This window comes from Cydia pomonella, chromosome 22, assembly GCF_033807575.1.
Source record: "Cydia pomonella isolate Wapato2018A chromosome 22, ilCydPomo1, whole genome shotgun sequence".
NCBI lineage: Eukaryota > Metazoa > Arthropoda > Insecta > Lepidoptera > Tortricidae > Cydia > Cydia pomonella.
Window position 1 is genome coordinate 6,932,345 of NC_084724.1, and position 26,835 is coordinate 6,959,179.

General features: G+C 40.8%; 1 protein-coding gene across 2 annotated transcripts in view; it reads right to left on the bottom strand.

Annotated features, from left to right (window-relative positions):
* Nucleotides 1-26,835, bottom strand: part of LOC133530085 (calbindin-32) — a 175,314-nt gene that overhangs the window by 96,539 nt on the left and 51,940 nt on the right. For both annotated transcript variants that reach the window (XM_061867916.1, XM_061867917.1), the window contains exon 2: nt 24,060-24,399. In XM_061867916.1, coding sequence (XP_061723900.1) covers nt 24,060-24,210 — 151 coding nt within the window. In that variant the 5' untranslated portion in view covers nt 24,211-24,399. The remainder of the gene's footprint in view (nt 1-24,059; nt 24,400-26,835) is intronic.

Below are 26,835 nucleotides of genomic sequence, written 5' to 3' on the forward strand. Positions count from 1 at the left end.
GCTGAGTTGCCTCGTTGGCCCAACCTTACTTTTTGCCGCGATTAGGCTCACTTGGGCCTCCCCGCCATTTGAGGCTACTCGCCAGTACGCCACGCATGCGTATGCTTTGGTGCTGGCGTCCACGAACACATGTAGTTCCCTTCTCGCCACTGCCCCCGTTGAAAGATAGCATCTTGGTATCCTGAGCTTCGCGACGCTATCCAGAGCTCGCAGCCAGGCCTCAGAGTCACGCTTATCCTCTTCTGGCAGTGGAGAGTCCCAGTCCAGCTTTTTGGCCCACAGATTTTGCAGCTGAACTTTTGCTGTTATAGTATAGTGGCTTAACAGCCCCAGCGGGTCATATACTGACATCACGGCCGATAACATTTGCCTCTTCGTAGGCGTCTGTATCATTTCCTTCACTTCGGCCGGTACCCTTATCATTGTTGTGTTGAAACCCAACTGGTCGGTTTCAGGGTTCCAATACATCCCGAGGATCTTATTTGCCTTGCCTTTGCCGAGCTGTGCCGGTGTACTTGCGTGTAACTCCGTCGGGATCTGCTGGAGTAGCTTCACACTGTTTGAAGTCCACCCTCGTAACTGGAACCCTCCCTTGGCGTGAGACGATGCAACTTGCGTAGCACGATGTAAGAGTTCCTTCTCATCCGGGTAGCTGGCTACGTAATCGTCCATGTAATGATTACGTGTGATGTCTTCCACAGCATCCGGGAACTCATCAGCGTTGTCCATAGCGTTTCTATTTCTGACGCTATGGGCCAGGAATGGTGAGCTTGCTGCACCAAAAAGCATGCTCGTCATTTTATAAAATTGCGGATTCCCTGTCCGGCGGTCCCCTCTCCAAATGAACATTTGTGACGGTTGATCCTCGGCCCTCATTTTTACTTGGAGGAACATTTCCTGTAGATCCGCCACAACTGCAAATTGCCCTTCGCGGAACCGAAAGAGAATCCCTATAATTGACTGTAGTAGATCCGGTCCTTCTAAAAGAAAATCGTTTAGGCATTTCCCTTGAACGCGACACGCAGCGTCGAAGACTAGCCTTATCTTTCCCGGTTTGTTCGGATTAGTTACCGCAAAATGCGGCAACACCCACGCTATCTTGCTATCTGGCGGCTCCTGCAGTGGCACGGCGTACTTTTTCTTTAATAAATTATCAATTTGTTCCTTATAACTCTCAGCGAATGCCGGATCCCGATCCATCTTTCTCTCGATACTCCTTAACCGACACATTGCAGTTTGTATGGTCGGTGGCATTCGTGGTTCGTCGTCCCGCCATAGCTGACCTACTTCATAGCGTGGTCCATTGTCGTTGATTTTCTTTATTGTTCTGTCCAAAATATCCATGGCCCTTTGGACTTGCGGATCCACCTTTGTAACGTTTTTTATTCCCAGCGAATCTATGTTGAAATAATCTCGTAGCATGGAGTCTAGGTTCTCATCCCTCTCGCGGCAGTGCAGCATCAGGTGTTCCTCGCCCTCCTTGGGAATAACCAGCCGTGGTTTTCCCCCGAAGATCACCCAGCCAAGCCCAGTTAGCACTGCCGCTGGCTCGTCCAGACCCCTGACGATTGCTTCCTGTGGTAGTAGCACAGGCCATTGGTCGATGCCGATAAGCAGTTTAGGTATAGCCTCTTCATAGCACGCAGTCGGTATATTTTTGAAGTGTTCCAGCTCCATGATTTTCTTACTCATCCGTTGCGTGCGTAGGCCTATACGTCGTACAGTCGTGAAGACGAGATCGTATGCGGTTTCCAAGCCCTTTCCGCGTACGCGCACCTTCACCTGTCTGCTTATTTCAGGCTCCGCTTCCATATTGCTTACGCCTGCGAGACATAGCGGCGTGGCAGGTCCCGTAGCTCCTACGGTGTCCGCTACGTCTGTCTGAATCAGGCTTATAGTGCACCCGTCGTCCAACATAGCGTAGGTGTCCACCTTCCCCTTAGGACCCTCTACGGTGACGGGAACCATCTTGAGGAACACCGTGGTTGTGCTATTCACATGTTCCGTAGTGTTCGTAACAGTGTCCGGCTCTTGTGCTATAACCGCCGGCGTATGTCCGGACCCTAGGCTGGCGGTGGGCTGCGAAGAGGGCGCGGCCGCGCGGGACACTGGTGGCGGCCGGCGTTCACGCGTCACTTCCTGCGCCTTTCCCTCGTGCAGCAACTTATGATGCCTAAAAGTGCATCCGTCGATTCCACAAGGTTTGTTATGGCACTTAGTCTTTCTATGCTTGCTATTTAGGCATCTGAAGCATATTGTGTTACTCCTGGCCCAGTCCCATCTAGCTCCTATGTCCATGGCCAAGATCCGCTTGCACTCCGGGGTTCTGTGGCCACCGCCGCAACATAGGCAGGGTACACGCCGCGCCTCGGCGTTACCCGTCGTATATGCCTGCTCGGCGTGGTACTGCGCCTGCTGTGGACGTCTACTTCCCTGGACTCGTTGGCTCGTCGTTGATGGGCGGGCAGTTTCCTTCGCTGCCGTTTCCCTCCTCTTCATATTGCTTGTAGGTAGCCGAGCGTGTGAGAACTCTAACTCGGCGTCGCTTTCCTCGATGAGAAAATCCGCCATGAGCATAAGCTCACATTTACCATTCTTTATATTTTCTCGGGCATATGCACACCATCTGCTTCGTAAGTGGGGACTCAGACGATCGGTTATTTCTCTTACCAACAAAGGATTGCTACTGTAATTTTTACTATCCAGTTCACACAAGGTGCTTACTATATTGACGACTTTTGTAGCAAAGTTATTTAAATCTATGGCGCTAGGACCCACAGGCGGCAGACGTTTAAGCTCTTCTAGCGCTTTATCGACTAAAAGGTCAATCCTTCCAAAGTTCTTTTTCAACAATTTCATTATTAAATCTGGCTGTGTCGACGTTGATAATAGATGTTGCACGCATTGGCGTGCATCCCCACGTAAACAATTTCGAAGCCTTGCCATGTTTTCGAATGCACTAAAATTGTAGCGTCGAGTTGACTCGCTGTAGGCATTATAAAATAATAACCACTCGTTCGGGTTGCCCGAGAAAGGTGGCAGCTCGTAGCATTGTTTTGGCGGCGTTGTGCGTACGGCGTCCCTTAATTGGTCGGCGAGCCTATTAAATGCAGTAGCCGCGTCACTCGGCGGCGGCTCTACCGACGACCTTAGTTTAGTATGAGGAGTGAACGGCGTTGACGCGAAGTAATCCCTTTGTGGTTCAGTTCGTGACTCCATGTACTCGTTGCGTGGTCGCGACGGCCCCATTTCTGGCTCTAAGGGCGACGGCGCACGGTACTCGTATTGTGATCGTCGCGGCGGCTCTACCGGTGACGGCGCCCGATATTCATTGCGCGGTCTGCGCGGCGGCGATCTATCCCCTTTCCGTGGCTGGCGCGGCGGCGATCGGTACTCAGCTCGCGGCCCGCGCGGCGGCGATCGGGCGCGCTCGGCCCGTGTCGGCACGGGTAGCGTCTCTACGCGAACGCGAGGCGGGTCGTCGTGGGGGCGATGCGGCGTCTCGACGATCTCTCCAATGTCATTAAGCCACTCGCTGACTCGGCTCTCGGGTTCGGCTCGTACTCGTCGCTTGGGGCTACTCCCGCGTGATGATGCCACGGAGGTGTCCGAAAGTGACCCATATTCGTTAACCACGACGTTAAGACGGTGCTTATATTCTATGTCAAGCATCTCGCGTTCCAGAGCGAGCTCCCTGAGCTTCAGTTCCAGTTTCTTTTTTTCTTTTATATATTGAAGCTCTTTTATTTTGCTTGAACATAGACTGCTGATGTGTGAACCCCTTGATGATGCAGATTTGACCGACGACCCTTCATTCCGTGCGTTTTTCTTAGGCGAGGGTGCTGGAGGTAGGGGTGTGGTGCGCGGAGGTTCTTGCCTCTCCTCCGCCGCCCTACTCTCCCCCTCGGAAATGGGCGACATTCTCCTTGACTGCGCGCTCAACTGTTCGCGCTCGGCGCGGCGTCGCTCAATCCGCCGTTGATTAAACCGCTCGATCACAGACGGTGAACGCGGAGGCCCCTTGTGGACAGTTATCTTCACGGCCTTTGTCAGTGGTACCTCGGCCTTAGCCTTCCCTAGTACCGGCGGCGAAGATTTGGAACCCGCCTCTGCTTCCTCGTCGATGGCCTTTGACCCGGTGCCCTCGACGTCCTCGCGGTGTTCCCCCCTAGATGGAGGGCTAGCCGTCGACTCCCTTCCGGTAGCCGTCGTTAACGGCCTCCCGGTGCGCTGGCTAGACCCTCCCGACGTGTCCGTTGCCCGCTCCGCGACCTCTGATACGCGACCCGTGGTATCCGTGGAGGTCGTACGTTCCCGCTCGTTCCTGGTGCGGTCCGACTGCGATCTTGTTGTAACTCCCATTTTCGAGTTACTTCCCGACATTATTAACACTTCACAACACAGTTCACTGCACGGTTCGTCAGTCACACACAATATTCACACAACACAGTTTCCACTGTTCAGTATTAGTCCAATAAGAATCTAATTAGACACTCACTGTACTCACTGAAAGTTACTAGGTCCCACTGAATTTCAGGATCCGGCTCGAAGGACCAAAACTGTAACCGCCAGAGGACACCCTGGAGTCAGCTCTCAGCGATAACTCAGTTTAATATTTATTTACGGAGCCTGCTGGTTCGGAAATCCAATTCCTCCCACGGTGGGACGTAGTTGGAGCGTCAAACAAACACCACTTAATTAGATTCCTATTTATTTTGCACTAGCACACACTTAGTCTAGACCTTAGGCACCAAACTTAAGCACTAAAACACTAACACTATAGGCACTTTCACTATAACGTTATTCTAGTACTTACTAAGGTAAAATAACTAAGCGGTCCACGTAACTAGCACTAAAACCACTATTACCACTAATACTGATCACAACTTTAGGGCACTTTCACTTTTTCCTCACTTTTCCTTTTTGTTTTCCGATCGCTTGAACTGAACTGAACTGACTGTACTAACTCACTGTCCGCAGGCCGTATCTCGCCTGCTTATATAGGGCGAATACGAGGTCTCGAAAGTAACTCCAGATAATTCGAGAACGGCCTCGTTACGTGGACTTCTCTTTCTTGTGCTATCTCTTTCTCGCATTGGGCGTAGAACTTTCCCCGTATTTAACCACCTTTTCGGGTTTATCTCGGGAACCCTGAGGTTTTCAGTGATGAACCGTACCTTTTTAGAAAGCATTTACGAAGATCTACCCTATTATACCAGTTTCAGCTGAAAATATTCATGAATATAAGAATTATCTTCATCGATAGTTCAACTCCATACAAAAATAACTTTAAGTCTTAATATCTCGATAATTCTAGGCCCAATGCTTACAATGTTTGTGTCTACGGATAGCTAATCCTATGTTCTATCTATACAGGTCACTACGATCCCTGGGGAAAGCCTAACTTGGGAGAAATCAGGTGAAATTGGGTCGCCTCGACCCGAACATATAAATACCGCGCACCGAGGTCCGCGCCGCTCAGTACGCTTCCGGCTTCCGCAGCGATCGCACCGGCCGCTTACCCGCGGTGATGACGTCACGTAACAAGCTGACACAAAACGCTATTTTCATAGCGACTACAATTTTATCCTGTTTCTAGTCAATCGACCGATAAGTCAATCATACAAAGTGTGCTTGTGTCAACTTATTTCTATCCTATAGCTAGGCACCCTATAGCTATTTTATCTAGTTTTACGCGTTAGGTAATTCTTTCCGGCCCGGGTCTGTACCGTCCGAGCATTCGTCTCGGCAGGGGTCCATGCTGTCCGTAACAGGTAGGGCAATGGTATTTTAAGATAGGGCTTTGCCCCATAATGCATCCCCCTAGCTACGGCCCCGATTAAATTTTACCGGAGGCACAAAAAACATAATTACCAAAAATTTTTAATGAAGCTTTGCTTATTTTTTTTTTTAACAAAATGTTAAGTTAAATATAGCCGTCAGATTGTTCACATTTATTCAATAAAAATCTAATCTGAACCCACAAAATATGGAGTTTTTCTTAAGAAATTCTATAGTTTATTGTTTAGAAAGTTTAGAAAAAAATGCAGTCAGGAGTTTTGCGTGGTTTTGTCATAAAAAATAGACGAAAATCTTTTAATCCGAACAAGTTATTATAGATTTGTAAAATAATAAAAGTACTTCTAATTTGTGGGTTCGCCACTTAATATACACTCTGACCTCCCTTTAAGTGTTCCTTATTTCCGCTTTGCTTTTACTATAATTCCATACATCACCTTCCTTTTTCCTCTAGTATTTTTGACCCTTTTTCCGCCATTAATTTAGTTTATTATTTTCCCAATCGCTTTTTTTCTTAATTTTTGATGTCTTCCGTCTTGGAATATCTTCTAAATCCTCGACCATGGATCAGATCACGAAATACAATATACGGCACTGCCCCCTGTATTCCTACCAGGGGGCACCAGAGGATCTGCTGCATCTCACATCTGACGCAGCTGCTTGGATCAGCACCTTGCATGTTGACGTTTACAATACTAACGAATAATGTTAATATAATTAATCGTATTTATGCCATACGATTAAATAAATTCTACATCCTTATCCTCTTTTATACTAATCTTTCTGTAGGTAATATCCGTTTCCGTATAGTGGCTGCGCCAGCCAGCAGTACTGATGCAAGGCCGCAGAAGAGTTGGTCACACAAGAGGGGAAGGACGGAGAGGCTCGTCGAGCTTGCTCAGATGCACGTACAGGTACGATCCAGGCAGTCAGAACTGGACGCTCGAAGCGGAGCGGTCGGCGGGGCGTGCAGCGTGGCGTCAGACTCACAAGTGATGTGAGCAGCGTGCACTGAGCCCGCTCCTATACGCTGCTTTTGTTTAACATGCACGCAGCACGCCCCGCCCCGCTGCACGCCCGCGAGCGTCCACTCAGGCCTTACACTAGAGGAGGGGCAGTTTAACGACCTTTACGCAAATGAAGGCGCGTGTAAAGCCTAGTACATAAATAAATACGTAGAAAGCCTTTTCTAAGCCGTAATAAAGACGAATCGAGCCCGTGCTTAATATCAATTAGGGTGAAATATGGCCGGGAAGGGGCCGATTTAATTGGAATTTACGAGGGCCTATTTGAATATTGATGAATTTGTACCTGTCGATGAAAATTGACGTCTAGGCTCTGTTCGGAATAATTATTATACGGGTTGGATTTTTAAATGGGCCACTGTGGTAAACTTCCAGATCCCGTGCATTTACGTCAAAATGGTCTCAGGATACCTTTCCTAATTGTAATTATCAAGGGTCAAAATAACATTAATATACACAGGTAAGTCCCTAAGTACCTGCTTAGAATGAAAAAAAAAAGTTTATTTCTCACATGCTCTGTTTTACGCCAATCATTCTAATTCGGCGGCGGGATGACTTCATTTCATTGTATGGAGACATTACAATAAGTTTTTAGCGAAAATTTAATTTTTGGTAGGTACAGGCTTTTGTCACTGACTGTACTTTTCTTACTACAGGCAAATAATACTCATCGAGACATTTCTAAAACCTCCGAACAAAATTAGGTTGCGTTGTTTCATCACAGTGTCCCTATGGCCACCTCTTGTCTCCATCATCAGCTCAGCTCGATGGTACCATAATATTGGATTGTCACGCGACTTACATATGCATTCAAATTTTCAGCTCGATAAGTCAAAGTTAGAGGCACACGAGAACAACTTACCGTCAAAAATATTTTTGATACACACTTTTACTGCCGACTGTACTTTCTCTCCATAGCATGATTATCAAGTACTTCTCGAAATCTTTGTATTGAGTTTAAGCTCAATGTGTTTATGTTTTTCTATAGAAGAGTTCCTTTGGCTACCTTCCGAGTGCATCATCAGATCTGCTCCATGTTAGCATATTGCTTTGTCTTCGGATATGCGCAAGAGTCGCAAGTGTGCGTAGTTTCAGCTCAACCAGACCCTGGGATGTGGCTCAAATTTTAGTTAAATAAATAAATATTATAGGACAATATTACACAAATTGACTAAGCCCCACGGTAAGCTCAATAAGGTTTGTGTTATGGGTACTTAGACAACGACATATATGTATAATATAAATATTTATAAATACTTAAATACATAGAAAACACCCATGACTCAGGAACAAATATCTGTGCTCATCACACGAATAAATGCCCTTACCAGGATTAGAACCCGGGACCATCGGCTTCATAGGCAGGGTCGCTACCCACTAGGCCAGACCGGTTGTCAAAATTAATACTCATATAATAATAAAGTTAATACTCATAGATTTGAAGCAAATACCTATACAGGGTGATTCAATGGCTGTGATCAGGATTAACACTGCGCAATCAGTAAATTAGAAGCAACAGTTTCGTACCAGTATTAGTGAGATGACGTTTTTTTTGTAGCGTTAAGAGGAAAGGGGACGGCCGCTTCTCCATACATACGTAATCCTCATTTTCCTCTCTGAATATTGACGTTATGAGAAACATTTTTATATAATTTGATGTATATTAACTATGCCCCTCCGTTCAAAATTTTTTGACTTTTTAATTATTGTAAATATTAGGAGCGAAAAACAATTTTCACACATTTTTTTAATATTTGTAGTCCTCCACTTTCTTCTTAAGAAAAAAGTTTTTAATTTACTTACGACATGGATGACCCCCTACAACAAATCGAATACTGCCAATACTCGTCAAAGTGTTGTCATAACGGTTGAAGAGGATTTATCTTTATTTATTAGGTGTTGTAGGGTGACCATGACTGTAGAGAATTAAGTTTGTGTTCACTAAAAAGGAAGAAACTAGGAAAAAGTGTGGTTGTTTCACTGAAATACTATTAATTAACATTAACTGAGTGTTAGTTCCACTCACGTCTCATGGATGCAGGTATACAAATATTTATACGCGGTGATATGAAAACACGTGTAAAAATGAAAGCGCAAGGTGTGATCAGGGCTTTGAGTATCCGATTTTTGTATAAGACACTTAACATTGAACGTCAAGGTCTGGATAAGGGTATTTTCGAGTAGGCACTTGACATTGAACCCCGAGAACGCCGAGATCTTAAGAACCTTCAATGTCGATCCTCTTAGTCGTATTTTAAGAGATTTAAGGATCTCTTATTTGCGCTTTCTTTCGTAAAGTCAGATATACGGGTGTTTTTTTTTGCTATATCAGTAACCAGCAAGCGAGCAGACGAATCACCTAAAGGTAAGCGGTTACTGTTGCCCATGGACACCAGAGGGGTCGCAAGTCGCAAGACCGTTGCCGTCGGCCTTTAAGATGGGAGTAGGTACGATGTTTTCTTCAAGGTTTGAAGGTCGTATCGGTCCGGAAATACGGCAGGCGACAGTTCATTCCATAGTTTAGCTGTGTGAGGCAGAAGGTTTCTGGAGAACCGCACAGTTGAGGACTGTCAACCATATAAGTGGTGAAGACTAAAATGTACTACCTATGTAATGGTTCCTATATACGATGGGCCATCATACTGGCCCACTAAGATGGGCCCGCATGAAGCGAGGGTAGTGGTGTCGGATGGCTTATGGCGCGTGGGATGGCGATGGAATGGCCACGTTGTCGGTTTTTCGTCCGCACATCAAAGGTAGTGGGCCAGCGATGGTGCGTACGCATCTACACGTGGCCCATTCTATAGGGCATAACCATCGTATGGCCATCTTGCTGGTCCAGCGCTGGGCCATAGTGTAGAGGAGCCATAACCATCGCATGGCCATCACGCTGGTTCAGCGTTGGGCCACCGTGTAGAGGAGCCATAATGTATATTTTATAGAACTCTATAATGTATTCTATCGAGAAATCTTTTGCTAGGAGTTTATTAGAATCGACCGATCCTATCCTGCTTATGACCTATGAGATAAAGTACCTAGTTTTAGTTTTAAGGCCATTCCCATACCAACTGTGGACCCGAATTTAGGTAAAGAGATTCTTTTTGCTACATTGTGTAATTCTAAAAAGCGCGTGAAACGCTTGAAAATCTATAATTCTACTATTCATTTTTCTCATATAACCTCCTGTTTTAAGAAAGTCAATTAAAATGGTAGGTCATTTAAGTCGTTGCGACCATACTAGATACTAATGAATTTACACCTTAATGATCTACACCGGCTCAGTAGTTTTAAAGCTACAGATATGGAATAGTTTTTATCAACCGTCAGCATTTCACGCTGACGGAGTCGTGGGAAGAAGCTAGTGTCATACTTCAGTTCTACAGTTCGCGCAATTGCAACGAACGCAATAGCAATTGGAACGAAGTTCCTTATCGAACGGTTGGAAAATGGGGGCTAGGCGAAAAAAAGTGTAAGATTTTTCCGTCATGGCCCTCTTTTGTTTAAATTCTTTCTAGCCTAATTTTGCCGACTTGCGTATATCCTATTGTGGCGCAGGTGGCAAACAGTCGCTTAGATTCGATCCCCGGACGTGTATGCAGTAATTACTTTTTTGCACTTGAATTTCATATTTTTGTTTGACTAAGCGAGTGCGAAGCTTGAGCTAAACGTATCAGTTTTAGCTTGTACAAAAATGTTTTCTAATGTTTAGTTATTCTCCCTGCCTGTAAGTTGTATTTCTGAACTGATCTGTGAAAATTTGGATAATTATTATTTTGTCGATTAAGTTTTTTGTATTTGTTAATAATAATATAATACGTTTATCAATAGTAATATACTTCGTTCCAACCGAGTGTTCCACGAAACTCACGCATTTTTTAAATAGAAAACGGCAGATCCTTGTGACGAGTCTCACCACTGATTCTACATCCACTGCTAAAAATATAACACTTTCTTTTACTTGCCGCTGTTGGACCCAAAGTTGCCGCTATCAAAAATCTCTCAAGAAAAAAATAATCGCCCGTCAAAGAACTTACAAGAAAAAATAAATGTCTAACTATCCTTCAAAGTTCTTGCTTTGTTTCCTTTGATTCCTTCTTTATCCCGATATAAAACTCTTAAAACGACTTATCTAACTTGGAAGATTCATTGGAGTTTAAACGGTATTAACGCAGGTTAAGGTTGGTTTTTCAAAGTCTTTCGTAATACCTACATGAGTTGGGTGTTGAAAAGTTCTATCTAAACTGTAAGGTAGGATATAAAATGAACGTTATTAAAACGCCCTTTGGTTGGTTTTGGCGCTATAATGAAATGGTTTATAAGTTGTTTTTGTATTATCTATCAAACGAAGTTTTGTCAGTTGATTGACTTAGATTAATCAAAAAAGTTAGACGAGGGTCTCGAAACAAATGATGAAGGATAGACGCGAATGAAGTGTCAGAGTTATCTCAAGTTTTTTGGTATTTCAGCGGCAAAAATATCTTTCTTACAGATCAAACTAGCCAACTTTGCCTTCAGAGGTTATGTATATTTTCCCAAAAAGACATTTTGAAACAAATTCGTTTATTTAGTGTGTTATAGCAACACTACTATTTATGGTAGAAAAAAGGTTATATTTGTGACAACACCATTTATTAAATATTAAAGAAATTTTAATATCACAATTATATTTAATTTAACGTAACTCAAGAATTGTCAAATGTGGGACTAAATCTTGTTGAAAAATATGTGCAAGTAAAAAATAGTATTGTATGGGACAAATGTATCTAAGATAGTTTTCAAGTATCTGCACGGCCAAATATGTACTCGCTGACAAACTTGTTAGGGATTTTAGTGGTCCCAAATAAACATATTATTTTCGATTACTGAATGATGAAAACAACAACAGACACGTAATCATCATCTATTAGTCAATCATTAGTTATTTGAATGGAAGCGCTTGTGGCCTAGCGGTAAGAGCGTGCGACTTGCAATCCGGAGGTCGCGGGTTCAAACCCCGGCTCGTACCAATGAGTTTTTCGGAACTTATGTACGAAATATCATTTGATATTTACCAGTCGCTTTTCGGTGAAGGAAAACATCGTGAGGAAACCGGACTAATCCCAACAAGGCCTAGTTTACCCTCTGGGTTGGAAGGTCAGATGGCAGTCGCTTTCGTAAAAACTAGTGTCTACGCCAAATCTTGGGATTAGTTGTCAAGCGGACCCCTGGCTCCCATGAGCCGTGGCAAAATGCCGGGACAACGCGAGGAAAAAGGAAGGAGTTATTTGAATGCTACAGAAAGTTCCATGTCTGAACATAACACAAATATTAAAGGCAATAAAGGTTTCTAGGTAAGCCGCGAAAGCCTAAAAGGTAAGTGTAAAGCCGTCTATTCATGCTCAGAAACTTGCCTTATCTCAGATCTGGCCCTCGACTCAGATTGGGGGGTTGAGGGACGGTTTTATTCAGTAGTTAGGCGGTTCTCCCTCACTACCTCATACAGGTAATACAACGTAATCCAAATAGACTCGGACCAAAGTAAGTCAGCAGTGATTTTGATAACCCAAATGGTACAAGTGTCAAGTAAACGTCATAATTTCTTGACTCTAACTTTATCTTTTTTTTTATAAATATGGCTTCCATTAAATGTATGATAATTTGCAAATGTCAAGTGTACTCGTAGAGCATGATGTTGTTCGTTCATTGCTTTTAGTATAGTGATAGCTGTACTTTACAAATAGCCACCATAGCCGGGTGTTGATTAAATAATGGTTAAACTGGTTTCAAGACTAATTCTTCATTAGCTGCACACTTCTACGTTAGTTCACTGCATTACGCTATCAATCCTATTACACTTTAACACTATGCTTGGCATTAACATATATCTAAGGACAGACCTTACGGGCAATAAGAATGGGGCCAGTAACAGCTGTGTCATGTACAAGAATTCGAGTCAATCGTGCAGTCTAACGCCACAACGCGATTGGTTTATGAGTTCGAAGCACGCGCGCGATTGTTTGTAACTAGTTGCGTTAGACTGCACGATTGGCTCGAATTTGTGAATGATTTCACTGAACTAGCACTATACTTAGTTCTCATAAGGCCCGTATTTAGATATATGTCAATGATGCTTGGACACTACTCCAGACGGACACGACACTACGCCTTCGCCATTTTGAATTCAATTTGTTTTAATAGTGATTTGACTCTGTACCTTGGCGTGCGCTGAAGTGATTTTAAAAGTTAAAATGTGGGTAAAATAAAAAATTATAGGTCTCAGTGCAGCTATTTGTTTTCACTCGTATACTCTTGTCAGAGTAGTTGTGGTCATTGCGGTCGTTGTACGACTTTTTTCATTATTTCTGTGCGGCTTAGAGGTTAAATTATTTCCCGGCCTTTTTAGGGTTCCGTAGTCAACTAGGAACCATTATAGTTTCGCCATGTCCGTCTGTATGTCTGTCTGTCTGTCTGTCTGTCCGAGGCTTTGCTCCGTGGTCGTTAGTGCTAGAAAGCTGAAATTTGGCATGGATATATAAATCAATAAAGCCGACAAAGTCGTACAATAAAATAAAAATAAAAATTTTTTTTTAGGATACCTCCTCTACACGTAAAGTGGGGGTGAAAATTTTTTTTCACTTCAACCCTAGAGTGTGGGATATTGTTGGAAAGGTCTTTCAAAACTAATAGGCGTGTTCAAGAAACATTTTTTGATAAAGTTAATATATTCGGAGATAATCGCTCCGAAAGAAAAAAAAATGTCCCTCCCTCTAACTTTTGAACCATAGGTCCAAAAAATATGAAAAAAATCGTGGAAGTAGAGCTTAAGAAAGACATTAAATGAAAACTATAGCGGACATGATCAGTTTAGCTGATTTTGAGTTATCGCAAAAAGTTTTCCCTTCATAGTAAAAATACTTACTTTCAACTTCAACTTCAACTTCAAAAATCGTTTATTCAAGTAGGCTTAAAAATAAGCACTTTTGACAAGTCAGTATAGGTACAAAAAATAAAATATATCTATATATAACAAACATTAATTGGATTTTAAATAAGAAATAAATAATAACAATTGGTAACAATTAATCAATGTCAAAATGTACATATAAACAAGAGAATAAAAGTCAACCCGAAGAATAATAAAAAAAAACAATATAAAAATAAAAATCAGATGTTAACTCAGTCCCAAGCAGTTTTGTCATTAATATAATCTTTGATGCTATAATAAGATTTACAAATTAATTTACTTTTAATGTATTTCTTAAATCTATTCATTGGAAGATTAGTTATATTATTTGGCAGTTTATTGTAAAATCGTACACAATTACCTTTAAAAGAATTTTTGATTTTTTGCAGCCGTGTGGTTGGTACTGCTAACTTGTCCTTGTTTCTTGTGTTAATATTATGTATGTCACAATTTCTCTTGAAGTTATTGATATGCTTATGAACATAAACAATATTTGCATAAATGTATTGGCAGTATACAGTAAGTATATTAATATCTTTAAACTTATTTCTAAGAGAATCTCTAACCTTCATTTTATAAATTGAACGAATGGCGCGCTTTTGCAGTACAAAAATGGTATTGATTTCAGCAGCATTACCCCAAAGCAAGATGCCGTATGACATCACACTATGAAAGTAGCTAAAATACACCAATCTAGCTGTTTTTTCGTCCGTTAAGTGACGGATTTTGCATACTGCAAATGCTGCAGAACTAAGTTTGCCTGCGAGAATATTTATGTGGGGGCCCCATTGCAGCTTGGAATCTAATGTCAGACCTAGGAATACTGTACTATTGATCATTTCCAATTCCTCGTCTTTGATAGTGACAGTCGTTTGTATATTTCTGACATTTGTAGTGGTGAACTTTATATAATTGGTTTTCTTCTCGTTCAATAATAGGTTATTGACATTGAACCATTGCACTACTTTTGATATAGCACTGTTTACATGATCACTGGCATCTTCGTGACGTTTGACTTTAAAAATGAGGGAAGTATCGTCAGCAAACAGTACTATATCATGGTGATCTCTCACTAAGTACGGCAAATCATTTATATAAATGAGGAAAAGAAAGGGCCCTAATATTGACCCCTGGGGGACGCCCATAGAAACAAGTGATCCTAGAGACCGTTCCCCATTCACGTCCACTTTTTGGATTCTTCCATCTAAATATGATTTTAGCAAATCCAGCGCTTTGCCTCGAACACCATAGAAGTGAAGTTTCCTCACGAGTGTTTCGTGACAAACGCAGTCGAACGCCTTGGATAAGTCACAAAAAATTCCAATGGCATCATGTGACTCCTCCCAGGCATCGAAAATATTTTTAATTAGTTCTATCCCAGCGTCAGTGGTCGATCGACCCCGAGTAAACCCAAACTGCTTGTTGTGCATCAAATTGTTCGTGTTAAAATGGCTAAGCAACTGAGATAAAATTATCTTTTCAAAAATTTTGCTAAGTGTGGGCAAAACTGAAATAGGCCTATAATTAGTGGGATCAGTCGTACTACCTGTTTTAAATAAAGGAGTAATTTTGCTTTGCTTCATTAGGTTTGGAAACTCGCCACAGTCGACGCAGTTGTTAAATATGACTACTAAGTCAGGTACTAGTAATTCAATAAGGGGCTTAGTAACGAAGACAGAAACTCCCCAGAGATCATTCGTTTTTTTAACATTAATAGATCGAAATGCTTTTAGTACATCTAGGTTAGTAACGTGTTGAAACTTAAACCCCATGAAACATTTAGGCAAATTATTTTCTAACAATCCAACAGCAGACGAACTTGATGATTTAAGATGGTTGGTCGTAGTAACTGGTGCACTAGTAAAGAAAGTTTCAAATTCAGTGGCGACTTTTATTAGGTACTGATTATGCAAATTTGCCTATTGGTTTAACTCGGGTGAAAGGTACCGTTTCATCCCTTGGTTAACAATTTACTATACTTTAAGCTCCAGTTTAGCTTATTGTGACGGAAGAGTAACTACGGAACCCTACACTGAGCGTGGCCCGACATGCTCTTGGCCGGTTTTTACTATAGTAAAAAGACTTACTTTAATTAGGTACTGATTATGCAAATTTGCCTATTTGTTTAACTCGGGTGAAAGGTACCGTTTCATCCCTTGGTTAACAATTTACTATACTTTAAGCTTCAGTTTAGCTTATTGTGACGTAAGGGTAACTACGGAACCCTACACTGAGCGTGGCCCGACATGCTCTTGGCCGGTTTTATTTAGTAATATATTTTGTATTTTTTCCTCAATATGAGTGAGATTTAAGTAGTGTTCGACCGAAGATTCGGTTTCGGTTTCGGCCAGTTTCGGCAAAAAAAAATGTTTCGGCCAAAAACGGCCGAAGCCTTCGGCTGAGCTGAAACTTGCGAAATGGTACTTCTTACTATGAAACTAAACTATGTGATAAAGACTTAAAGTTGGGGAACAAGTAGGACAACAATATAATACTGATTGAGGTATACAGAAATGAATTGGTTTATTGAAAAACACCATTCCCCTAATGAGGGCGCCACTGGACGGTCGACGCAGTCTTAATATGTGTATAAAAGTGGATTTATGATTTCAAGATTTCAACATGACTACAAATGTTTCGTTAGATGATTGGACGGCGTATACCAAGATATCAGGACCTTGGGAGTGACCAGTTGGAGAAGGAATACCACGAATAGATCGGACTGGAGAGATTTGCTTGGCCAGGCTAAGGCCTTGGCGGCTGTAATGTCGCAGATGACGATGACAAAGGATTCAGCAAAAAACATGTTTCGATCTGACACTAGATTTAAGTAAGTGTCACAACTATTAAATTTTAAGAAGTAGGTAAGTGTGTCACAACTATTCGAAGTTCCAGTGTACCCTTAGCGCTCCAGAGTACAAGAGCATAACTGTATTTGGTCCCTTTGTAACACGGCACGACGGTAATTTGATCAATTAGGGCTCTGCCGGGACTAAAAGCGGTTAGCGACTAGCGACAAAGCTCTACGCAGCTATCTATTTAATTATTACGTGACTACGGTCGATTCGTACGAAGTATATGCTCTAGTGGTATAGGTAGCGTCCATGAACTGTAGGAGGCAGCACAGGAGTCGTCAGATTATTGGCGCGAGGCGTAAAAGTGATGTTTATTGTTCCGATGTAGCCCACAAGATGGCGGAACCTACTATGCACAAGAAAACACTTGACGTGTAAATGTACATGTCCGATTCAGGCCACAAGATGGCAGGCCCTCCAACGCACACGGTCCCTATTTCACGCAATTGTTTGGGCGCGTTAGGCAGCAGACCCTTGGCTTGGTGTTGCCGACGACTTCTTGGAGAGACCCCGACGAACCGAGGTGTTGTGCCCTGTACTCTGCCACACCTGGGCGTTCGAGAATGACGTGAGCGGCTGTCTCTTCTGCCTCCATGCACGTCCTGCAGAGGGGCTCTCTGTAGCACGTAGGGTTAACAGGTGCTTGTTTAGTGGGTTGTAAGAGGGCTTTACTTAAATAGATAAATACATACTTATTGTATACATAGAAAACACCCAGGACGCAGGGACAAATATACGTGCTCATCACACAAATAAATGCCCTTACCAGGATTCGAAGCCTAGGCCAGACAGGTCATTAGAAGTAATTTTATTGGTTCTTAACATACAAATCCTTCGCTACACATATTACAATCTCGCACATCTTTGGTGGAAACGCAGCCTTACGAAAGGACGTAAAGCTAGGTAATTAGAAGGGAACCAATAATATGGCAATGGCGCGCCGCGCGAAACCTGCGACCAAAGAAATAGCCAATGCACGGGTTTAAAAATTTCGTTTCTCATGTTTTGAAAGTGTTTCATTGTTGTTTTACAAGATGTGCAGAAAGTGATACGCTTCTGCACTCTACATTTTACATTCCAAGTATGTTTTTTATTATTCTACAATAAGCTATTGAAATTTGGCTTTAAATGGATTTGTTTGACAGTTTTTATTCTGATATTTAACCCCCCATTCCATAAATAACGATAATTTTACCTCATTTGTTAACTGAAAGTACCTAGGAAGTAAAAAGTAAGTTTATACTTAGTCATGTTTTTTTAAACACAAGTATTTTACTTTCATCGTATTCAAAATAAAAAGTAGTGTTTAACTCGGGTAAAATTCACCATTTCAGTCTCTGAACTCTGAGTGCGTTCGAGCGCCAAACTACCGCGACAGAAATGGGTGCCTTTAATCCCTTCGTTAACAGTGTCCTATTGCTCGTCAGGTCCCTCGGCCATATTTCTATCAATTTTATACTAAAATTATACTACTATGATATACAAGGTAACGATGTGCAATTGAAAATTATATGAAAATCAGACATGTCCTGAGTTTTATCTAACGGGCCAACTTTAACCTCACTCAAGCTTATTTTCTATGGTCTTGGCCGAGCCGAAGGTTTCCATATCGACAGGCCTAGCAATTATTCAATCAATAATGTTCAATTGCTATCACCTGTCTGCCTTCAATCAATCAATCAATCAAAAAATGTATTGCAAGAACATAGTTAAATTACATAAAGGTGATACTGATAACATTATAAAAAGCGTGTCTTATGTTCTACCAAACAAGGCAAGCAATATTTAACAATACTTATTTACAAGTACAGTAACAATTCAATGTATACACTAATATCAAATTATTACACGTGCAACCTGTGGAGCGACTACACCAAAAAAGCCTACAGTGCTCTGCGCGTCCAGTAAAATAACGCCTTCAGGGGGTTGTTGAGGCTGCCCTCGCGCTGCAGCGCGTCAGGAATGTTCGCCGCGTGGAGAACCGACTGCTTCCAACCCGTGCTGCGCAAGCGGGTGGCGTCTCTGGGCGAGCGTGTGTGGAGCAGTACCAACACTCTCCTGAAGGTGATCGCTGAGAGGATGGACAGCCCTATGTCTTTACATGTGCAGTCTAATTGTAATTATACTTTCTACTAACACACCTAATATAAGTGGTAACACGAACATAATATGGATGTATTTGTGTCCAAAATAAATACTTTCATTCATTCATACATTACACAAAAATAAATAATTGCTTGTCAACACAAATCAGACTTGCTGTCGCCAGGTCAGGTGAAAGATTACACGTTAGAGTCGGCAGTGGCACTGTAAAGAAACCCCGTTAAGGTGGTTCGACTTCCATACAAAAACCAATTGCGTTTTATTAACTCATTACACACTATTAATTACTACATAATTATGCGTGCGTCTATATACTTTCGAATATTCGTTTGCGCTAAAGTGATAGAAAAACTTTGTTTTTTACAGAAATCACGCAAATACAGTTATTTTGGTGTAATATTGTTATAAAAGAAAACGTTATTTTGCGTGATTTATGTAAGTATAAAATGTTGTAATTCATTAAAATATTAGGGTTGCCAAACTATCTATTGTAGAGAACCTTAACTTCACCGTTGGTGCACACAACATCAGCCGAGTAAAAAAAAATATATATATATATATATTTTTTATTTTATTCTGGTTGAATAAATGCAACTATTGACAGCTGACAGATTATATCCATAACCGTTTCATAACAATAAAGTACTATATCTGAGTAAGCCTCACGCGGACTCTCTTTTCTTAGGTTCTTATCTTACAATTTCTAATGGCTCCTCTTCACGATGGCCCAGCGCTGGCCCAGCGAGATGGCCATGCGATGGCTGACACGCCACTACACGATGGCGACATTCAGTTGCGATCTATTCGTTTTCCAAGATGGACGTGGGAGCATTAGCCGCTGCAGCAATTTATTTATACGCCACGTACCAACCTTTTCTTAATCTGCACAATAATAAAGTAATTAAAAAGAAATGACGTAGAAGATTATGGTGGATGTTATCTATCCATCGCAATAAATAAATAAATAAACTACTTATTATGGGACAGTATTACACAAATTGACTAAGTCCCACAGAAAGCTCAATAAGGCTTGTGTTGTGGGTACTTAGACAACGATATACATATTATATACATATGTATAAATACTTAAATACATAGAAGACATCCATGTCTCCGGAACGAATATCCATGCTCATCACACGAATAAATGTCCTTACCAGGATTTGAACCCGGGACCATCGGCTTCATAGGCAGGGTCACTACCCACTAGGCCACACAGGTTGTCACCTAAGTCAATTTAAATTTGTGCAATAAACTCTTCAAAGCTTTGAAACCCTACTAAAAATCATTACTTGTCTCTTCCTTAATGTGCCGCTGTGTAGGTATATATTATTTATGTATATTTAGATATGTAGGTATAATTTATGTATGTATATTTAGATATGTAGGTATCTAATATTAATTTCTTTTATTATTGGTATATTTATTTATTTAAATTGTGAATGTACTCTATATACAGATGTCTGCGTAATGTATAAGTAATTTTCCTAATACTCTAATTAATTCGTGCACTATTTGTTATAAAAACTTTTTTTTTAAATATACTGCTACCTTATTTCTATAGTTTTGGTATTTATGTTTGGGGTTCCATGTTACGCTTTCTCCCCGATATAACTCTAAAACTTTATTCTTTCGTGATGCGGCCACATACTCGTCATTTTTAATTAAAATAATACACAGCACGAACGTCCTCACTCGACCGCGTTCGAGCACGCACTGAGGGATGGGCCACGTGTAGATGCGGACAGCCATCGCTGGTCCACTGCCTTTGATGTGCGGACGAAAAACCGACACCGCGGCCATCCCATCGCCATCCCGCGCGCCATAAGCCATCCGACACCACTACCCTCTCTACACGCTGGCCCAGCTTAGTGGGCCACTATGATGGTCCATCGTGTAGAAGAGCCATAAAATGATTCATAAGGGATTATTTTCTAGTCAGTGATGGTAATAGGTTAGATCGTGTCATTCACGAAGACACGTGCCTCGAGTCGTATAGTCATGACATTAAAGGTTAGATTTGACTATTGGGCAAATCTGAGTGTCGTCATGGGTATACCTACACATGTAAAGGCACAATCAATACATAAAATTATCAGCAAGTTAAAATCTTATATAACATTTACAACCTTCACGTTTTTAATTCATATTTATAATCGGGCCTATCGCAAAATCTTGTTTGCGTCGAAACGTCCAAAATAAATTCGCGATGGCCCCGGTTATAATTATAAATATGTTTTAATAAGTTAAGAGCTTTGTGCATTTTGGTAAAAAGACTACTGAACAATTCTATTTTTAGTTGAAGGCATTGCCCTGTTGAGTTTTTAAACCTGAGACCATCCCATTGTCAGCATACTCTTGACACAATTCTGTTGTCACAAGTTGCATCATCTTTGCACCTAAAGCACAGACAGAGTACTTTTGTGATCTAAAGTGACCTAAAGCACCAGAAACTGAAATAGCAGTTCCATTGCCTCAATATGTCCGAGTGATCTGTCATTTTAATACAAACTGGTACTAACACAAGCAGGATGATTTGGTGAGCGTTTCTTAAAAAATGCTTCTTTCATTTATTTTGTATCTTTTCATAAACTTTGTTTTTTTTTTCTACTCAGAATTACGAGCTCTTTCGGTTCTAATGGGATAAAAAAATGTCCCAGAGATTATTCCTATTGTGCTAACATTTCCCCATATACCTACTTTGTATAGCGGTAAAAAAATATATAAAAAGGGCTCGCTCGATCCTGACTAAAAAGAATAAAAAAGTGGCAAAAAAAGTCACATAAACAGGCGGCAAAAAAAGAAACGTTCTGGTAGTAATTAATTGGCCGTTAGTCTGCATGGATTGATAAAACTTTCCTATGTCTTTCTCCGGGCCTGAAACTATCTCTGTAACAATTTCATCCAAACTAGCTCAGCGGCTTAACCGTGAAGAGGAAACAGACAGAAAGACAACAGAGTTACTTAAGTAACCTTAACTCTTAACCTTAAGTACCTAAATCTAAATGTCAGATTTAGGAATTCACTTCTAGAGTTTCATATTCCATAGCGTGTAAGGAGTGGTTCAGTAAAAAAGCATTATATACCTGAACTACAGATTGCAGGTTATTAGACTTATTAAGGGAACTGCCATTTACGTTACGTCCCCAACAGGGTAGACCTTTTTATTGCAATGCCCTTTTTATAAATTTACCAATTTTTACTGAAATTTCAGGATGTTACAACCCTGTTTTGTTTTACAAATTCACTGTAAAGTACTTACAGATCTGTGCCTGAGATTATTATTTCTAGTATAATATTATTACTATTATTAGTATTTCGCTCTGCAATGAAGATAATATATAAGGGCTCTTCATCAATGTCAGCACAAATGCTCTGCGGAGGACATCAAGTGTCGGTCCCTAACTCATTCTCTGAGTTATACCTACCTGCCAGTGTGTTCGTTAATGTGTTGATATATTTACTAGTGGCTCTGTGACCTGTGCCTTGCGAGCATAGCTTACAACTGTATAAACGTATGAAATCCGCCAATGAAAATTTTCCAAAAACTGATTCGACAAAATAAATTATATTTAAGAGGAAAGGGAACGGCCGTTTCTGCATACAAACATAGTCCCCATTTTCCTCTCTGATTATTGCTATTATGGAAAATATTTTTACATAATTTGATGTATATTGACTAACTATGCCCCTGCCTTTGATAATTCACTAGACTTAAATCGACCGGGATATAAACCGTGATTATCTTTTATCCGATTATCCTTTTTTTTTAATTTTTTGTTTCTTACCGTGAATCATCCAAAACGGTTATTTGTTATTTGTGTCTATTTTTTATCTTGTTTCAACTTTTATCACTTGCATCCCCTACTCACATTACATATTCTTTTACAGTTCATATGGTGCTACTTTTCCGCACTAGTGCGTAAATTAGCATATTACGTTACTGTGTCGAACATTTAAAGGGCCATATGTACTGTAAAACGTTGTACGATACATGTGCGAATACGTAATTCGCAACTCGTGTCGATTTAAAACACTCCCTTCGGTCGTGTTTTAATTTATCGCCACTCGTTTTGAATTTCATATTTTTCGCAATTGTATCCTAATGTACTATTGCAGTACATATGGTGCTACTTTACCGCACTAGTGCAATAATTAGCAAATTACGTAACTATGTCGAAAAAGGGCCATAAGTATTGTAAAATGTTGTACGATACATGTGCGAATAGGTAATATCCTATTTTTCGCACTTGTATCGTAATGTACTCCTGCGAGTTCCTTGCCTTTTACAAGCTTTTATTTAACTTGAAATATATGTGCCTATTTAAGTATTTAACTATATGTTCGTACGGATATTTACCAGTCGCTTTTCGGTGAAGAAAACATCGTGAGGAAACCGGACTAATCCCAACAAGGCTTAGTTTACCCTCTGGGCTAGAAGGTCAGATGGAAGTCGCTTTCGTAAAAACGAGTGCCTATGCCAAATCTTGGGATTAGTTGTCAAGCGTACCCCGGGCTCCCATGAGCCGTGGCAAAATGCCGGGACAACGCGAGGAAGAAAAAGTAAGTAAGAGTAAAACTCTTTATTGTACAAAAATGAAAACAAAACAGGAAGTAAGACACTCATCATTAGTACAAAGGCAAACTTATCCCTTTAAGGGATCTCTTCCAGTTAACCTTTGAGCAATTTAGGGAGAATTGGAGACGGTAAACATCCATCATCATTGGAGAGGTGTAAGGTTAGAGCCGGTGTAGCTTTATTTGACGTTCATAAACGCATTGTAATATGTCTACTTGAAAAATTAACTTTATCTTTACCAGCTAACCAGACGTTCAAACAGAAGTGTCAGGGTGTGGATGCAATGAAAAGTATTTTAAAACATTACATATTATATATATTTATGACCTTGACTGTAAATAAGGAGAATACAATAATAAATATGTCAAAAAATTACAGGGATAGGAAAATATTTGTGCACAACCTAATATTACATTATTAGATCTTACCGGGGTTCAAACTCATGGTCCAAGAACCGCCATCTTAGCAGGCTCAGAGGCGGCGTTAGGCGTGGGCGACGTGGGCCACCGCCTACGGCCTCGCGGGCCGAGGGGCCTCGCGCCTCAAATAATAAGTATATCTCGGACACAACGTAAAAATGTTCGTTATTTCTTGCGACACCAGAGGGCCTCGCTAAATATACCTTACCTATATAAAATTTTGGTCTTGCCCCGCCACTGAGCAGGCTAATAGCTAGGTCGTCAAATTTTCAATCAACATTGTAAAACAATTTTAAACCTTAAACTAAACTACCTAAAGTTAGTTTTCCAACTCACCATCCCGATCGTAGTGACTCCACACTTCCATAAATTGATTCGCGGACAGTTTCTTCAACTCCCTAGAATCCGGATCCCTAAATTGTCTCATAAAATTATTAGCCCGCTCCAAATTAAGCCTTTTGGCAGATGATGGCGAATCAAAGCTCATTTTTAAAAAGTTATTTCAAATATGGAATGGTAAGATCTAGTTTCGTAAATTGAATATGAAAATAATTATATTTTTAAACAGTTTGGCGTTTTATTGTCAGTGAAGGTACTTTGTTTGTAAATAGATAGTTTTTTTATGATATATTAAAGGTAGTCGTGTTTAAATGTAGGATTTAGGTCTTCACGGCATCTGTAACAAAAGAAAAACATTGTTAATTTCGTAAACATTTAGTAGGTATGCGGTATTTATTGAAAAAAAACCTTCCCTCCCCCCTTTCTCTTAGCCTATTTTCACAAAGAGATAAAAATAAATATTATAAGCCACCGACCACCAAATTCAAAATCGTATAAAATATTCTGCCAGTATAACTAAAGGGCTCTTTATCTCAAGTCCATAAAACATTTACAGTGACATCAATGACATCATATATGGTTCAGTTTCATTAGTCGATAGCGCCCGCGTGCGGGGTGCGGGAGATTTCAATACAGCATGCCATAGGGCCCGGCCCGCATTTAGGTAACTGTTTTCATTGGTCGATAGGGCCCGTATGCGGGGTGCGGGAGATTTCCAAAACACATTATGAGTTTCACTAGTCGTTATACCACCTTACCGCCTGCGGGGACGCCCGCATGCTTTATATCGACCGAGTTATCAACCAATTAAACTGAGCCTAATAGTGACATGAATTCTCTTGATACCACAGTTTCTGTAAAATAATAAATTAGCTTACATTTTGAAAAACTTATACCTATTAAGATACAGAAAAGTATCAAAGGTTTTAAGGTTTGTAAAGTTAGAGTTGGCGGCGGAACCTGCACTTATCTATAACCCTGTCAACAATAAAAATATATATGTATGTTTATCATGCATATTTTCAGTGACGCGGACCCGGGTATGCCCTTAAACTACGTCCAAAACAGAGGTATGGGCATTGTGAATGTCATCTCACTTTGTGTGGTATGGTCATTCCAGATCTAGAGCAGAGGCCAACTGGGGAAGTACCTCTCTCTTGCTTATAGAAAACCGCAGCCAAATAACACTAGACCGTACTCCTAGTGTTGTGTTCTTGCCTCGGTGAGTAAGGTTGCTAGAGCTCAACGAGGGTGCGGAGTGTTAGGGTCGGCAACGCGCGCTCTAGAGTTGCAGACATACATAGGCTGCGGTGACTGCTTACGATCAGGCGGGCCGTATGCATGTTTGCCATTATTTGCAAGCGTGCCACCGTCGTGGTACAAAAACTGTTGACAGCATGCAGATGTGAAACATAAATGCGACAGCCACAAAAAGTCTCAATTTCTGCCGCTTCACATAAAAACAAATAAATGCATAATATTCCCAATCTCCGTTCACCTTACTTGAAAAAAATACCTTAAGTTACCTAATATAAGGTTGAAATTTGTATGACTGAGAAAGAGACTGGAACGTAGGTAAAAATGAAAATTGTGAAAAGAAAAATAGAGGTGTTACGTGACAACGCAAATGCAGAAATAAATGGTAAGGCGACAAATTGTGTCCCTGAGTCGAGAATTTACGCTCACCTGGGGCGAAGTATCTTTAAAATATACGACAAAGGTACCGCAACGCGGCAGAGATGTGTAAACGTGCTATAAATATATGTATGTTAATAATAAAATGTATTTATCACTTAGTTACTTCTAAATGTAAGGTGGCCCAAAATATGTTGAAGATTTTAAACTGTGCGTTTGTGTATTAAAGCCAAAGGAGAATATTTTGAAGATACATTTTTAATGACATTGTAAAAGACGTGTAAGTAAGAAATATTCCTAAAAAATGAGAAATCCACTAATTTACGTACGATAGTACAGGTGCATTTTGTAGAAGTTCAGTTAAAGTTTTTAAGATGCTCTATCATTGGCCTTTGATTATTTAGTACTGATTACAACACCGTGTATAATAACTAGCGAATTGTATACATCTAACTGCACTGGCTGTCTTGCGTTTCTTATTAAAACTTAATTAAACCGACAAAAAAAACTTAGCTTAAAAAAATCTGAAGTATGTCTAACGACTCCCTACAGACCGAGATACCAAAGAAGTTTGGACATTAATTCCAACTTACGTGCCCCAAGTTTTTGAAAAATAACCCCATTGCCTTAAAGAGTTGGAGTTTTTAACAAAACGGCGCTTTCTGAGATTTACCAGACTTAGTAGGGTGGCCAGTTACTGGCACACGCGGAAAAAGTTTTTTTATATATTTATAAACAGAAATTATAATAATCGTCAGAGATGTATACATTCCATGACTACTAAAATTGCACCTGATATAATATAAAGCTAGGATATATTATAAATTATCTTAACATAGGTATACGAGGGAAAGACCACTTTGCGGTACGATAAAGGTGATTCTCACAACTGGCCTTATCAGCTAAAGGGATCTGCCAAAAGGCACTCCTAAGATCCAGCGAAGTTAGATATTTCACAACCTCGTGGCCTCCGTTTGTTCCCTCGTCCTGTTGCTGCTCCAATGGATCTTCTTTCCATTGACTTAATTGGTCAATTACCCGAGATTGTCCTAGTTGTAATCCTAGTCCGTCAAAAAACTAATTCGTCACGTCTTGGAGGATAAAGGATTTTTTCTAAATTGAAGGATGCCTTGATTAA